Source organism: Gorilla gorilla, chromosome 11 (assembly GCF_029281585.2).
Source record: "Gorilla gorilla gorilla isolate KB3781 chromosome 11, NHGRI_mGorGor1-v2.1_pri, whole genome shotgun sequence".
NCBI lineage: Eukaryota > Metazoa > Chordata > Mammalia > Primates > Hominidae > Gorilla > Gorilla gorilla.
Window position 1 is genome coordinate 56,917,198 of NC_073235.2, and position 16,101 is coordinate 56,933,298.

The 16,101-nt window shown below is 33.1% G+C and overlaps 1 protein-coding gene across 5 annotated transcripts in view; it reads left to right on the top strand.

The window, feature by feature from the left end:
* The window catches only part of GALNT13 (polypeptide N-acetylgalactosaminyltransferase 13), a 733,891-nt gene that overhangs the window by 713,324 nt on the left and 4,466 nt on the right, over positions 1-16,101 (top strand). For all 5 annotated transcript variants that reach the window (XM_063694846.1, XM_055380888.2, XM_031008835.3 and 2 more), the window contains one exon: positions 4,990-5,124. In XM_063694846.1, the coding sequence (XP_063550916.1) occupies positions 4,990-5,124 (135 nt within the window). The remainder of the gene's footprint in view (positions 1-4,989; positions 5,125-16,101) is intronic.

Consider the following 16,101-nt stretch of genomic DNA (forward strand, 5'->3'; position numbering starts at 1 on the left):
CCAACATAAATTAGGCCCAATGTGAAGAAGGGGGAATTATTTGATATTACATTACATTTAGAGTTTTGATTAGTACTACTAAACAGTATATTCTAATTTCTGAATTGAATCCCAAGGTGATCTAAACAGGTTAGCCAAAAAAAAAAAAAAAAATTCATGCACACCATGTTTTTCATTTAGGAATAAGGAAAGATATGTTATCTACTCCAATACATTGTAAAGGGTTAGTGGTGTTGTGGCCTGAATTGTGCTCTTCTAGAAATTCATATGTTGAAGTCTTAACCCCCCAGTTCCTTAGAATGTAACCATATTAGAGATGAGTCTTTAAAGAATTTTGGCATCATTAGGGTGCCCTAATCTAATGTAACTGGTGTTTTTATAAAAAGAGGAGATTAGGACACATGCAAACAGAGAAGGAAGACCCTGTGAAGACACGTGGAGAAGATCCCTCTTACAAGCCAAAGAGAGTGGCCTCAGCAGAAACCAACCCTACTAAGATCTTGATCTTGGACTTCCAGCCTCCAAACCTGTCAGGAAATAAATTTCTGTTGCTTAGGCCACCCATTCCATAGTACTTTGTTATGACAGCCCTAGTGAACTAATACAACAGTAAACAATAAAAACTGAGTTATTACAGTGATTAGTTGGTTGGTTGGTTGGTTTTTTTTTAGAGGAGTCTTGCTCTGTCACCCAGGCTGGAGTGCAGTGGTGCGATCTCTGCTCACTGCAAATTTCGCCTCCCGGGCTCACGCCATTCTCCTGCCTCAGCCTCCAGAGTAGCTGGGACTACAGGCGCCCACCACCACACCCTGCTAATTTTTTGTATTTTTAGTAGAGACTGGGTTTCACCGTGTTAGCCAGGATGGTCTCAATCTCCTGACCTCGTGATCCGCCTGCCTCGGCCTCCCAAAGTGCTGGGATTAAGGCATAATAATCAACAAGGTCCATAAAATGGAGCATAGACATCATCACCTGTATCATTATCACCGTATTATAAGATAGCTGAGATTAAAAGAGTTGACTCAAAAATGCCCATTTTAGTGGTTGACTTCAGTCAAGACCTAGCTTGACTGAAGGACTACATAAGAATATATGTGATACTAGATAGCTCATAATTTTACAGTTTAGACAACATGAACATTAAGTGTGAAACAGAATTTTAAAAACACTATAAATTACTAAATCCATAGGATTCATACAAAGAGCTGTACATGTTACATTTTGCAGTACTGTAAGTTGGTATACATTCATAGAAATATAAATGTAATTGCACAGTAGAAGAATAGAGCAAATTTATTTAATGTAATATATATGAAGCATAGAACACATTTTTTTAAAAAGGTAGTGTTCAATTAATGTTAACTTTCTCCCTGTTTCCTCTTTTATAATGGAAGGAAAGGCACACAGATTGATTGTTTTTCCCTGCTTCTAGTCACCTTAGCTTAATTAAAGTGATTAGACTTTGAACCAATTAATTGTCATTAAAGTCAGGCTGGCACTGGAACAAATGGAAACATATGCTAAATCTATGGTTCATGTAACACAGTTCTGGTTTACTAAGTATTGGTAACTGATGATAAAGCAATTTGAGAGATAATTAGAAAAGGAAGAAGAATAGTGTCCATTATTTTAAGAGAATGTACAATGAGATTTTATTAATGAATGAGTCAATCTTGTATAGTGTAGTTATCAGCATATGTGATAGTTTAAGGTAAAGTGCTTCATTGGTGTGCAGGTTAGAAATATTTTAACTCACATAGTCAGGCATAAAGGTTTCAACCACAGCAAGGACAGGCTGGGCCTTACACATACTAACTGAGAGTCTGTGGAGTAGTGAGATGGAAAAACAAGCAACAGCTATAGGGAATAGCTGCTTCCTAGGAAATACAGCATGAGATTTGGAGATTGTCCCCAAAGTCATAAAGGAACTCATAAGTAGTTAATCTAGAGGGTCATAATACGATGCTGAAATTATCAGAAACATCTGTCATCAGGTATTATAAACTCTCTCTCGGGACTTGTGCAGTGGCCAAGGGTCAGCACAGACAGGCAAGAGCAAACATTGCTGGACCCTTATACTAAAATTTCTTGGCAGTATTGGGAAGAAATCCTCAATTTGGGATTAACTCCAAGACTGGGAATAATAACTCTAAATATCAGCTACTGAATTTTGTCTGTGTGCTAGAATCTCTGCAAAGTATTTCACATATAATGTTTTCAGTATACCCAAAGTGAATTCCATGAACCTTTCACAGTAGTAAACATGAAAAAAAATTTAATAATGACAGTTATGGGTTAAAAAGCTAATGGATATAAATGATAAATAATTGAGATCAAACCTGATAATTTCCAGATAAAATCAAGAAGGATATGTATATACTGACATGCACTGACTTTTTATTATTATGAAGAGTAAAAGACATCCTAGAAACAAGCATACAAATGAGATTATTTCCCAGGTACACAAAGCAAATTAATCCTGATTTTACATTAATCCAAGAAAAATAAGGAAGCATTATCTACAGATTGTTTTTAACAAAAATTGCTTGTGAGCCAAATATTTTAACATCTGTTAATTTTTTTTCAAGTACAAAGGCCAAAAAAAATTTAGCAGATATATAATTTATATACACATATAAGTGCAGAAACTGTTCTACAGATATATCTTTCTTAAATGTACATTACTTATAACTGTAACAACCACAAATGAATCTAAATTAGAAATTGAGGATCAAGGGATATATGGTAGACTGCTCTCTGAAAGGTTCAACAGGTACTGTTTCCAAACTATCTTAAGAGACTGGAGAAGAATACACTGTATAAAAACGGCCTGAGCCATTAGAAAATTAAGGCTGAAATGGATGTTGTGATGTTTCCTTTTACACTGGCATTTGTACACTTTAAAAGGAAGCAATTTTAATGTCGAAGACTATCCTTCAGTATTGAAATAATCCTATAATGAACAAAAGAAATTTCTCTAGAAATTTTCTTCTCTCAGCTTAAGATTCTCACTTGTGTAATTAAATAAGTTTGTAATTGTGTTTAAGATAATACTTTTTGGGGAGGATATGAATATTTCTGTTTGATGGGTTTTTATTTTATTCTTCTTAGGTGACCAGATGTTCTTCATAAAAAACATATGAACATGAAAAAGTAAAGAACCTAGAAAATTTATTTGTGAATTGAATATATGAAGTCTGTGATATATTTTACATAATTAAATGTACTTCACATTTCTCAAATTTGTATATTATTGAGAAAATGTATAACCTTTTTGAAGAATTTTCTGGTTTTTGTTGTTGTTGTTGTTGCTGTTTTGAGACTGGGTCTTGCTCTGTCACCCAGACTGAGTGCAGTGGTGTGATCATGGCTCAAGCAATCTGCCAACCTCAGCCTCTCCCACTCAGCCTCCCAAGTAGTGGGGACAACAGGCGTGTACCACCATGCTTGGATAATTTTCTTTTTATTATCGTTTGTAGAGCTGACATCTCTGTATGTTTCCCTGGCTGGTCTCAAACTCCTGAGCTCAAGCAATCCTCTCGCCTTAGCTTCCCAAAATGTTGGGATTACAGGCATGAGCCACCGAACCACCGACCCAGCCCCCCATAATTTCCTTTTAAGCGGTTGGCAGAAGAGGGTATTTGTGTTCTGTCATTGATTTTGCCGCTTCCTCTCACCACTTCTTGTGGTTTTCATAGAAGTTCTGAGTAGCAATGCTGCAGAGGCAACTCTTCCAAGACTAACTCGTTCAGCTTACGGAGCTCCAGCGTTTATGTTATTTGTAAAGCTGACTTCCTCAGATTTCATCAGATATCTTTGAGAAACAAAAAGACCCTGACATGACCTTTCTCATTATGTATTCTGTTGACATTGCAAGGAGAAAGAAAAACCCACAGAATACTGAACAATGCTTATCGTAGTTAAAAGAAGAAAACACATTCTATAATTATGTGCTTAATAACCCTCATGAGGCTGGGCGCGGTGGCTCACACCTGTAATCCCAGCACTTTGGGAGGCCGAGGCAGGTGGATCATGAGGTCGGGAGATTGAGACCATCCTGGCCAACATAGTAAAACCCCGTCTCTACTAAAATACAAAACATTAGGCCGGCATGGTGGCGCATGCCTGTAGTCCCAGCCACTCGGGAGGCTGAGGCAGGAGAATCGCTTGAACCCGGGAGGCGGAGGTTGCAGTGAGCCCAGATCACGCCAGTGCACTCCAGCCTGACGACAGAGCAAGACTCCATCTAAAAAAAAAAAAAAAAAAACCCTCATGAAACCTTAATAATCAATGCTGTAAATAAATTATTCACACCAGGAACAAAATAATAAAGATTATTATAGTTCAATTGAATTATCTAACAAAGAGTCCATAATCCACCGTGACATTTCTTGGATATTTTCAGAAGAATTGATGTAGTTAAGCTTAGGCAAACCATATTAGAGAGAGAAGTGTAGAGCCTACCTTTAATAAGATCTCTAGAGAAGATACTTCTACAACCTTCAGAAGCTCACTTACAGTATTTAATAAAACTTACACGATGTACTTATGTTATCAGAAGAAAGATTTAAACTTCTATATGAAAAAATGACATTGTAGAATTGGAGAACTGGTCATACAATAGTAGGAACAGAGACTGCCTTCACTGAGCTCCATGCAGTTTGCAAACTTTATTTTATTTAACCTATTGTGAGCTTTATAGTGCAAGTATCATGCAAGAAATACAGTGCCAGCAAATAATGGGTATTTAAAAGTTTGTTTTGTTAAACTGAGGCCTCACCAAAACATCATAAAACAGATGACTTTTTCCCTATTTTGCAGTTGAGGAAAAAGACTCAAAGAGATGAATTAGCTTTCTCAAGATAACATACCAGCAATCGTTTGAAAACACAAGTTTATCTGATACGAAAGCTTCCATGGATATATCTGCTCTATTGTGACATTTTAAAACATACATATTATTTTATTAGCTGAATTTTATATTTTCAGGTATTTTCTTACACTGCTGACAAAGAAATCCGAACCGATGACTTGTGCTTGGATGTTTCTAGACTCAATGGACCTGTAATCATGTTAAAATGCCACCATATGAGAGGAAATCAGTTATGGGAATATGATGCTGAGGTATAGTATTTTCTTAATTTACTTATTATTTGATGCTTAAGCTCAGTTATATATTTCAACATTCAACATTTAAATCTTAAGCTGGTTTTTATCTACATTGGCAGAATTAGATTTTCAAGCATGCAGGCTCATATCTGGTAACATTAGGATGGCATATCATATAAACAGGTTTCACCAAATTGGTCCATTAGTATAAAATATGAACGAGGACAATAAAATCAGTTTTGTGTATGACAACTTGTTATCTCCATGTACATGCCAAACATAAATTAGGCAAGAGGTAAGCTAAGCCTATCTGAGAGGTTTGTATGAAGATGTGCATACAGGATAATATTGACAATATGTCCATATTTTCAAATTTTAAATTTTACAATACTAATCACTGACATTTATGTTCCTCAACTGGAAGGAACAATATCTGACAAGATTAACAAGATTTCTTTACTGTTTACAATTGTAAATATTTTGCAGAATTCAATAAACTAATTAGTCACATAAAAAGTTGAGTAGCCTCTTCTCAATATAGCACACCTTTCTGACAGAGAAGAGGGAGAGAAAACCACAAAATTACTGTTGGAAATTTATCTCCAGGCAGTGTGTAAAAACCAGATCAGCCATCAGATGGAGCTAATAAAAAAGAAATATTTTCCTTTGCATAAGGAAGCTTACTCTTGAAAACAGCTTCATTTCTTTCAGTTTTCTTTTTTTGATTAACAAAATGAATTGGTTGTCTGTGTTATGTTTCCCACATTATTAAGTGGTAGGTGATTTATTCAAAAGGAAAACTAAACTTCGTTCTGCTTAAAAGATAAATACTACTATAGAGGTAAATGAGTCTCACAGATGCAGTATTCCATGCAAGCCTAAAATTTTCTACAAGAATAACATTTTAAAAACCAATCTACAGAGTTTTTGGTATTGTTGATATTTTAGCAAGGCCTTTTAAAAACCTTTTTGAATGTCGTTTTAATATTTGCATGAGTCTGTAGTTTCTTAAGTTGAATATTAGAAAAACTTACTGAATTCTCATAGGATTTGAAACTGGTTATGTAGGGTTAATTTTGGGCCTAACACTCATACAGTGTTACCAGGATCTTAGGACACAAAATCATCTTCTGGGCCATAATTGAGGACAAACACTGAGAATTCTTCCTATGTTGTACCAGTGTGTTCTATTAAGATGCTATTGCCTTCGCTATATCTTACTCACCTTGTCTGACCACCAATTTTTTTCTCTTCAACTATTATTTATTGGTACCATCCTTGACATTAAGCCTACAGAAAACAGTGCCTTTGCAAAATACATGTAGGTAAATCCTTCATCAGTACTCTCTTCTATGAGGAAAAGTGCAATAAAATGTACAGATATAGTAGAAATCCTGTAAGTGATATTTGTTTTTAAATAAAACTTGTTCTTGTTGTTGTTACTGTTCCATTTCTACCAGGAACCTGGGACTCTACTGAGCTTATGCTAAAAATAAGAAAATCTAGAATATATTTATTAAGAAAGGGGAGTGATCGTATACATTTCTATAAAAGCAAGCAGTGTGGAATTTTAGAATACCACTTTTAGTCTTTAAACTTTTCCGTAACTCTTGAGTGAACGATGTCATAACTCAAATTCTTTCATTTCTCAAATAACTACTGTTAGCAATTTGTTGTATATTTTGGTTTACATTTTCTGTCAGCTAGTAGCAATGCTATTGAATACTAAGAAATTTTAAGTAAAAAGTGAAAAAAAAATAGGTAGCTTCACATAGGTAGGTAAATAAATGATTTCTATAAATTTACTCTTTTGGATGACTAGTAGTTATCTGTTGCAGTATTTCAGAGCACTATAATATTTTGTGTCATGTTTACTTTGACTTTGGAACACACACACAAAAAGCTTATAAAATGCCATAAATATTGAGAAATTTTTATTTTAAATTGATCATCTGAATTATATAGCTTAATTAAATTCTCTTATATGTTTATGTTTTCAAAATTAACTAGTGATGTTTACATTGTCTAATGACAGCACTTTGCCAAATTAAAAAATGCATAGGTCATAATCTAATAAATGACATGAGAATAGAGCAATTGTAGGAATAATACATTGCCTTTCTGGAAATTTCAGCTTTGATGTGCCATTATATTTTTGAGAAGGTCGTTAAAAAGGATTTTTTTTAAACAAAATTGAAATATAACATTTATTACTATGCTTTTAAGTTTTACATTTAGGGTTTCTTTAGTTCACAGAATGGTTCCACCCCTTGCTACCCACAGGGTGATTCCAGGAGTAGTAGCGTCACCTGGGAACTTGTTAGAAATGCAGGATCTGAACCCATGCTAAACACACTGAATCCAAGTTTGTATTTTAACAAAATCTCCGATCATTCATATACACATTTACATTTGAAAAGGACAGGGTCAAATATCTATGTATCTTCCATAGTCTTGTTATACACTGGTTAAAGAATGTTACAAATTTAGGAAAAGGCATGAATACAATTTGGAAAATGGCAAGGCCTCCAGAGGGGAGCAGAGAGAGGGAAAGAGGGAGCAAAAGGATAAGAGGTGTTGAGATGAGAAAGAGGAATAATTGCTCAGTGGTTCTATTCTTCTCATATTCCAACCTGTGGAAAGTAAATGCGCACTGCTTACTACTTTAACTCAATTCTTTATCTTTTGCTAGCAAGGACAAAATTATTCTTTGAAAAATCTCAGGTGGTGCAGGTTCAAGGCAGAATAAAAATTGTTGGAGTTCATAGAATTACAGAACTGAAATGTACCTTAAAGTTCTCTCCTTTAAGCCTTTATCAGGAGGAACTAAAGCACAAAGATTACACTGCTAGCAGCAGAGCTAGGATTCAGGTCCTAATAAAGTATTCCAAGCAAGCTAGCTATCAGTACAATTGTGAATCTCACCATGTGAACAGCACAAATATTCCATCACCTTATCTCCCATAGTCCTTTCAATCTTAGAAAAGAAAGTCATAAATAGAAGCAAGGTTGTTGGAATATCCAGAGAAAAATGGAAACAGTGTCATGAAGCCTCAAAAGATGGAATCTATCCAGCTACTTTGGTTTTGTTTACTTCTTAGGTGAGTGGGGGAAAAGAGAAGGAATACAGTTCAACACGTATTTATCTGTTTTCTCATGCAATTCTTACAATAGTCTTATAAGACAGATATTCTATTTTTCACATTAGTAAAATGAAGCATAGGGTAAATGCCTCGTTTAAGTTTACACAGCCAGATTCTGGCAGTAAATCCAGCAATTTTTCTACTACACTACATTGCCTCTTGATGTTATCGAAAAACTGGAAATAATTAGATTCTTTCAGTGGTTAAGATATAATAAGCTAAATATACAGTATTTCAAATGGAATAGCTAAATGCTATCAGTTATTTGTTATGCCAAATTTTGAAATAAAATTTCTCATTTTTTTAATAGGGGGAAAGATGTTCTACAATAAATATGGTCTATTTAGCTAAATAAGCAGTCATAAAACTACTTTGTCATTTTGCTCTAATTGCTTACAAACTTCAGCTATACATATTCATAATATAATATCTAATTGCTTATCCTTGTAATTGAATGAAACTAAGCACATGTTAGTAATAAATGCACTTCTTCGGTCAACTTTGATTTCAAATGTAGTTTCTCACACCCCTAACTAAATAGTTCTTAAATAACCACGAATTCAATTCACTGTCATCTTATATGTGGCCTAACCTGTTTGAATTGAGGGCATCCTGGGCATCATTAGCAAAATTGTGGGGTACCTACGTGGTCTGGAAGCTTAAATAAATTGCACAAACCCTTCTGTGCCATGAAATGCCTATTGCCAGGATTAAATGAAAAGGAAAAAATTCATCTCACTGAGACATTTTAAAAATTATTTTTATAAAGTTATGTCATCCATTCATTCTATTGTTTTCAGGTGTTCTTATATTCTGTTTGAACATTATAATTATGTTCCAATCAATTTAGAATATTTCCCTATGATATGTGCACATAATTACATTTCTTTTTGAATAACTAGGCAGCTACATACAGTGTGAGAATCTAATTTTAGATCAGAACACTTACGTTCAACAAACACTATGCAACAAAGAAAAAAAGGGAGAAAAATATGATGCTAAAAATAACTTATTTTTCATGTGACTGAGCAAGTTGACTTAGAAAATACTTGTTGTGAATTCTATATGCATCTGTATCAAATAATTTCCAGAGTCACAGTATAAGGAATTTTTTTCCATAGGTGAAATGTGTTAGATTAATATTTAGACTTTACTTACACTACCATCTTTTATTTACCTTTATTAGAGAGCAGGTAAATGGGATTATAATTTTAAGGTAAGTGATCTTTAAGTGCATCCCAGCCATTCCCCTGTGTAGCATTCCTAAGAAAAACAATGGCTCAATTTACCTTTTGAAGGTTGTGTGCATTACACAGGTATTACCTTTCCATATTCCTATTGACCCATAGCTGTGATTTCTTATTAGAAGTAGTGAGTAGGAATTTCAATAGATTAGCATCATATTTGTAGTTCCTATATGTTAAATGGTTACACTTCATATTTTATAATATTTCTGTTCGACTGAATGTGTAGATTACCTTGTCTGGAGATCATAATTAATGTTTTGAGTAACAACTTTGTTATATTAATTTTTAATTGTTATTCTATGCTTGATTAACAGAAGAACTCCTATTATCTTTGCTATTAAATTAAATATAATAGTACAAATTTATACTTATTTTGTATATGATTATATGTAATAACATAATTGATTGGGTTTTATTTTAATCTTTTACTATACCAACTTTTAAACTGAGACCTGTGCGATTGGCTCTTAAATCAACTATGCAGTCAGTTCATTAAAATATCTATTTTTTTAAACTAGTATGTTTTAATACCAAGGTATGGCCTAATTTTACAATATTAATGGCTCTTATTTTGTCATCAAAATTGTTTAGCCTGATTCCAGTTGGCTTTAAGTAGGAATTATATATTTGGAAGGGTAAAGTTAGAGATACTCCACGCTACATTTTATGTTAGTCAAACTTGCAAATATATTTAAAGGTATGAATCGCTAATATTTTTCTTATGTATTTTTACATGTTATGATTAAAATATTCTACATTGCAGGCAATACCAAGGCTTTACATTCTAGAGGAGAACAATAAAGTAATACTATATTATAAACAAAACTCAATACTATCTTAGTGTTTAGATGATCCTATTTTTAGTCAATATTTAAATAAAGCTATAGGAAAATATATTTGGCAGTAAGTTGCATGTCAGCCTGGATGTCACATTGTCTTCAAAGTTGAGTTAATATAGCTGGATGTAGTGGCATGGGCCTGTAGTACCAGCTACTTGGCAAGCTGAGATGGGAGGATTGCTAGAGCCCAGGAGTTCGAGGCCAGCCTGAGCAATATAGTGAGACCCTTTCTCTAAAACAAAACAAAAGTAGACTAATTAGGCATTTGCAACAAAAACAGATATAACTAAGGGTTGATATACCTAATAAAGAGCATATCAACCCTTAATTACTATACTTTTTGAAAGGGAAATAGTATACCACATATAAAAATGTGCAAGGACTTGAATAAACAGCATAGTAGAAATGTAGCCAAAGAAAATGAAAAAAAAGTTTTTAAAAAACATAAATAAAAATCATTTTATGTGTGTTACTGTATTCATTTCTTGTTTATCCTTTCAACACAGCAAGAAATGTTTTTAGCAGCAACATGTAATATTGGTGAAGATGCAGTGAGACTGACACCCATAAAGTATCCTGGCAGATAGCAAGAACAAGAAGTGTTAGCTGCTGCTGCTATTATTACAAAATTACTGTTATAGATATATTTTAAAGGACTTTGCTGATATGTGTTAAAGTGTTCATGTATTTGACCTTGCAATTTCACTTCTAAGAATCATTTCCAAAGAAATAATGACAGATGTAGACATTGATGTTCAGAGATATTTGCCATGTGTTATTAATAATGGCAAATATCTCTGAATATCAATATATTGATCAAATATCTCTGAAATACAATATATTTTTGTTATTTGCAATAGCTCCAAATTGGAAAGATATTCCCTGCAAATAAAAAAGTTAAATGGATTTTGGAAATTCATTTTCGAGAAATAGTTTATTTCTTAATAGTATGTTTGTAGATTATTTTAATGATAGAAAAAATGCCCACAACATGAATAAAAGAATATTTTATTATATGACCTCAATTATATAAATACATAAAATTATTAGAACATACATACAATATTAATAATTGTTATCTTTTCAAACAGTATACTGAGAAAAAAATGAACTATGCTTTGTTTTCAAACAAATGAAGACACTAAATAATTTTGTGTGTTTTTAAATGAAAAATAATTTTGTCTCAATAAGGACAAGATTTGTAATTTTTCTTCTGGGCTATGGCTTTTTAGAAGTACCTGGAATGAAAGTTCTTTGACTATTTTTTCATGGCCATTCATTTGATAAACACCTTTGGGACATATGTTACAGTCATTTTTTTTAATGAAAATTCTATATTGTATTTATGCCCTGGGGTCATGTTTCCAGAGGATAAACAAAATCATTTTGTTTTTTGTTTTATGTCATAAAAATAATTTTTCTTCTATATTACAAATGAAATTAACATCATTTACACTAATATCTTTGATGTTAAAGTGGCATTTTCCAAGAAAAGTTCACTACAAGGAGAAATATCACTGAGAGTAGAGGATGATCTAGCCTAGCAGTTTTGAACAGTATGGGTGGAAAATTCATGTTTGGTTTAAAAACAAAAATATAAACTAGTCTTCTTAAAAAAATCAAGCTATATAGTTAACAATATTATTTATAGTTACAGTTTTAATATTAACTACATAGTTAATATTATGAATACAATGTTATTTTTTCTTTCTTTACAAATTATATACTATTTTACTGTGGAAGATAAATCCTTGAAAACATAAATCCAATAATTTGTGTTCATTAAGCTGCCTGAGAGAAGTAGCTTAATTTTAACAGGATTTATTGTCTGCACTGGTCTTTCACTAAGTGTTTGAATCAACAGACTTACTTAGTGTCTCCCAAGGGCAGGCACTGAGCTTCAAGATGTAGGTGGCCATAGTCTGTGGCTTTCCTGGAGCTTATGTTCCTATGGAGGAAATAGATGGAGAGCAAGAAACAGACAGATAAATTAATTAATTAAAATTGTTTGGAGAATTAGATTAAGAGTTAATCTTTTTCTTTTTCCTCCCTTCATTATCTACCTTTCTAATTGACATCTAACAAAGGTGGCAATGTACATGTGGAACACAACCAGGTTAGCCTTGTAAAAGCATAAGTGGGAGCAATTTGAGTACCATACTGTTCAAAGTAAAGCCTTAAAGCTAAATTATCCTCCGAATTTGTCCCTGATATTTATTTAATTTTAGGGTGAAAGAATGAGGAGGCCAAGGGCCATAGTTGGACTAATCAACTATTTTGAATATCCACTCACAAATAACTCATCTGGTACTAAAAAGCATTGTATTACTAGGATGAAGGCTGAGAATATAATCTTGTATATCTAAAATAACCTTTTGCCAAAAATATTTCATTATTTAATCGTAAGCCCCTCTCCATATTCTCAGTCTTATCTTCATTTACTCCTTCCTTATAGGGTTGATATTAAAGCCATCTAAAAAAATGTGGCTCACAGCTCCATGGATACAATTATTGTGACATGTGCCTTCCATCTTTATCCAGTAGAAATTGCATGTTGCCTAGGATGATTGATTTATTACTGTCTTTGTACTTGATTTTGTCATTATTCATTATTTTCTTTGTCAAACAGACCCACACTCTTCTTCATATAATCACCCAGTCTTGTCTCTCAGTGAACAAAGTAGCTGATGGCTCCCAGCATCCTACTGTGGAAACCTGTAGTGATAGCACTTTGCAAAAATGGCTACTAAGAAACTATACAAGAATGGAAATTTTTAGAAATATTTTTGGGAATTCTACTGATTACATTCTCTAATGATTTTTGGAGGTTTGTGTTGCAGATTTTATTAAATTTATTTTAGCATTTTTGTTATGTTCAGTTATTGGAATCTGGCAACTCCTTTAAAATGCGGTTAAGAAAAATTTGTATGACCTTTTCTCCATGGAGTTAACTCTCTGTCTTTTACTTCCTAGCTACTCATTAATTTGGGGACTGCATATATTAAGTTGTGTTTAGTCTATCCTTAATGAGTAGGGTTTTTTTTGTTTTTTTTCTTTATTTTAAACATATATATATATGCATAAATATACTTGATGAACGATATTATGAAATATTAGCTCTCTTTGAGGCAAACTATAGCCATGTCTATATGACAACAGGTTCTGCGTCATCAGATCTGAAAAAAATCAATTAAAAAACTAACAGGGCCAAAGAAAGTATTGTTTCTAAGACAGTGAAATCATTTATTTTTGTTTCTTTTTATTCAGATACTTTGGTTAAATGCAAATATGGCATATCCTTTCTAAAGTATCTTATTATTTTAATTAAAACACTAAGCAGACACATTATTAAAGACTAAGATGTGATTTTTAATACCTTTATAAAGAAAATTATTTCTAAGCATTTCTTTGTGGTTGCCTAAGTGAAACAATATTTTTTTAAGTTGTATCTTTTATCTCTCACTTGTATGATTTGTGACTATCTTTTCAGCAAGCAATAAAATGAATCATTACACAGGTCAAGTCAACAAACTGATATGGAATTCTTGTAAAGAGTGCAAATAAGAACATGTCCTAGCTTTTAGTTTTAAAGAGTGTATTATCCAATAATTAAAGGATTTTACTTTGTCCCAGAACTTACAATGAGAACACAAGGAAGATTGGGGCATTTTTCTGGTTCAGATGAACCACTTAAAGATTGTTAGTGGAGGAAACAATTGAGCTCAGAAGTCTTGGAACAAGGCTAGAAATGAAACTATGGATGAGGGGACAACATATGGGGTACTATTTTACTTAGAACTATATTCAAGCCAAAGACATTCCAAATGTAAGAGTTGGTAAAGCTGGAAAAGTCTAGGTCTTTTGCACAAAGAGAACTTATGTACAAAGCAATTTATGTGTATTATCTTAGTTTGCTTTCAGAGCAACCAATCCTGATAGGTGCGGTGCCAAAAAAGGAAGCTTAGGCTTAACTAAATATTTATTCTCACAAGTCTACTATAGAGTGCTAGAGCAGAGACCACAGAGTGCTTCTCTCCATAGGATAAATTGGAGCAGTTCCCTTAGCAGTTCTTACAGCCTTCTTTACAGGTGACAGTCTGTTGCAAGGAGATGAGATCCACATCAGGCAGATGTCAAAACCATCCTGGCTTATTGGCCTTATCCTCGCAGAAGATGATGTTTCCTTGTAACAACTCCATAGGCCTAGCTTCCAGGAACCAAATAAAACATTTAGAATTACAAGTCTGCATTTAGAAAAGCCCGAAGTTTGCTTTTCTGTTAGTATATATATGCAATTTATCAGTTGCAGATGCAGTTTATCAATCAGAGTTCACTTTTACCATAAACAATGTAGCCTAGAAACATAGTTAACATTTTTACCCTTTCAAGGTTGCCAGGGGATTACAGTTATATAGTTGACTGAAGGTCACATTTTTTAAACAAAAGGGAAAAACTGTATTTGTAAGCATGTTTAAGTCTAAGTATTTTCTGACAAAGAACATGATTCCTCAGAATAATTTGAAACATGCCTGAGTGTTCACAGCCAGTAAGTAAAGGACAGGAATTTACCTGAGCCTAAAAGGTCTGGTTTTCCACTGCACTACATTATAAAGGAGAAGTATTTAGTTGTTTGTCTCTGCAGCAGTGGATTTTGACTATTAGTGAATTCCTTCAAATAAATCATATATTGTTTAGAAAGAACAATAACTAGTGTTTTTAAAATTATTATTTGTGCAGTTGACAACATCTATTCAACATGTTCCTTAAAGAAAAATCTCAAGTCTGTGCTATATTTTGAACTAAGGTAACTGATAATTGATCAAAGCATTCAACTACTATGATATGTGATCAATTGCAATAAGACACTGGGAGTGCTTTCCGGGATAGCTTAATGGGCAATGACATATTTGATATATGAAAAATCATACTTTTTTAAAAAAGGGATCTAATAGAAGTATGCAATGGTAAGTGATATTTTTGAAAGAGAATATATACACAAAAGACCACAGGTACGTAACAAAAATGAAACAATTTTGTTGATTTTTAACTAGAACTGTCTAGAAAAAATACATATTGTTTTTGTTATGCATCTTTATTTTTTCAAGCTGGCTACTGGTTGAATTTCTGGCATAATAAGCATAAATCAGCCATCTTCTTGCCTATCTTTGGCCATTTATTCCTTTCTTTGTTTTTTAGTGTAAATAGCTTGATTCCATGTTTTGAAAGAGCAACAACAAAGGCCTCAATCTTGAAATCTCCTTTGTATCTAATTGCCTTGCTCTTTTAATTTCCTGCTTGCTGTCTCTTAGGCCTCTTCCGCCATAAACCTATTCTCCATTCCATCATTTCTTACAACAGTGCAGTCCACGATGTTTTCAGTCCTAATCTAAGCAAACTACAGTCGTCTGGCTGCTGTTCCTCTACCATTTTTATGGCCCACCCCTTACATTTACTTCCATCCCATTTTCAATGTAGTATCATGAGCCAAAAAAAAAAAAAAAATTTTCTTTGCCTTTAATTTTGGTAATTTGCAAAGAAAAAAGTATCTAGAGTGCTATTTTCAAGATATATTTGCAAATCATCTCTCATACATTCAAATACTTCGCTTCTGGTTGGAGAGGTTTTCATATAATATGATCCTAGGTATTGCCCATGAAATAGCAGAAATATATATAATTAGTATGTATAAATCATGTTGATTTAAAATGTATATCTGAAAAGTCCAAAAATGTGATCTCCAATGTACGTAAAAATGCCAAAGAG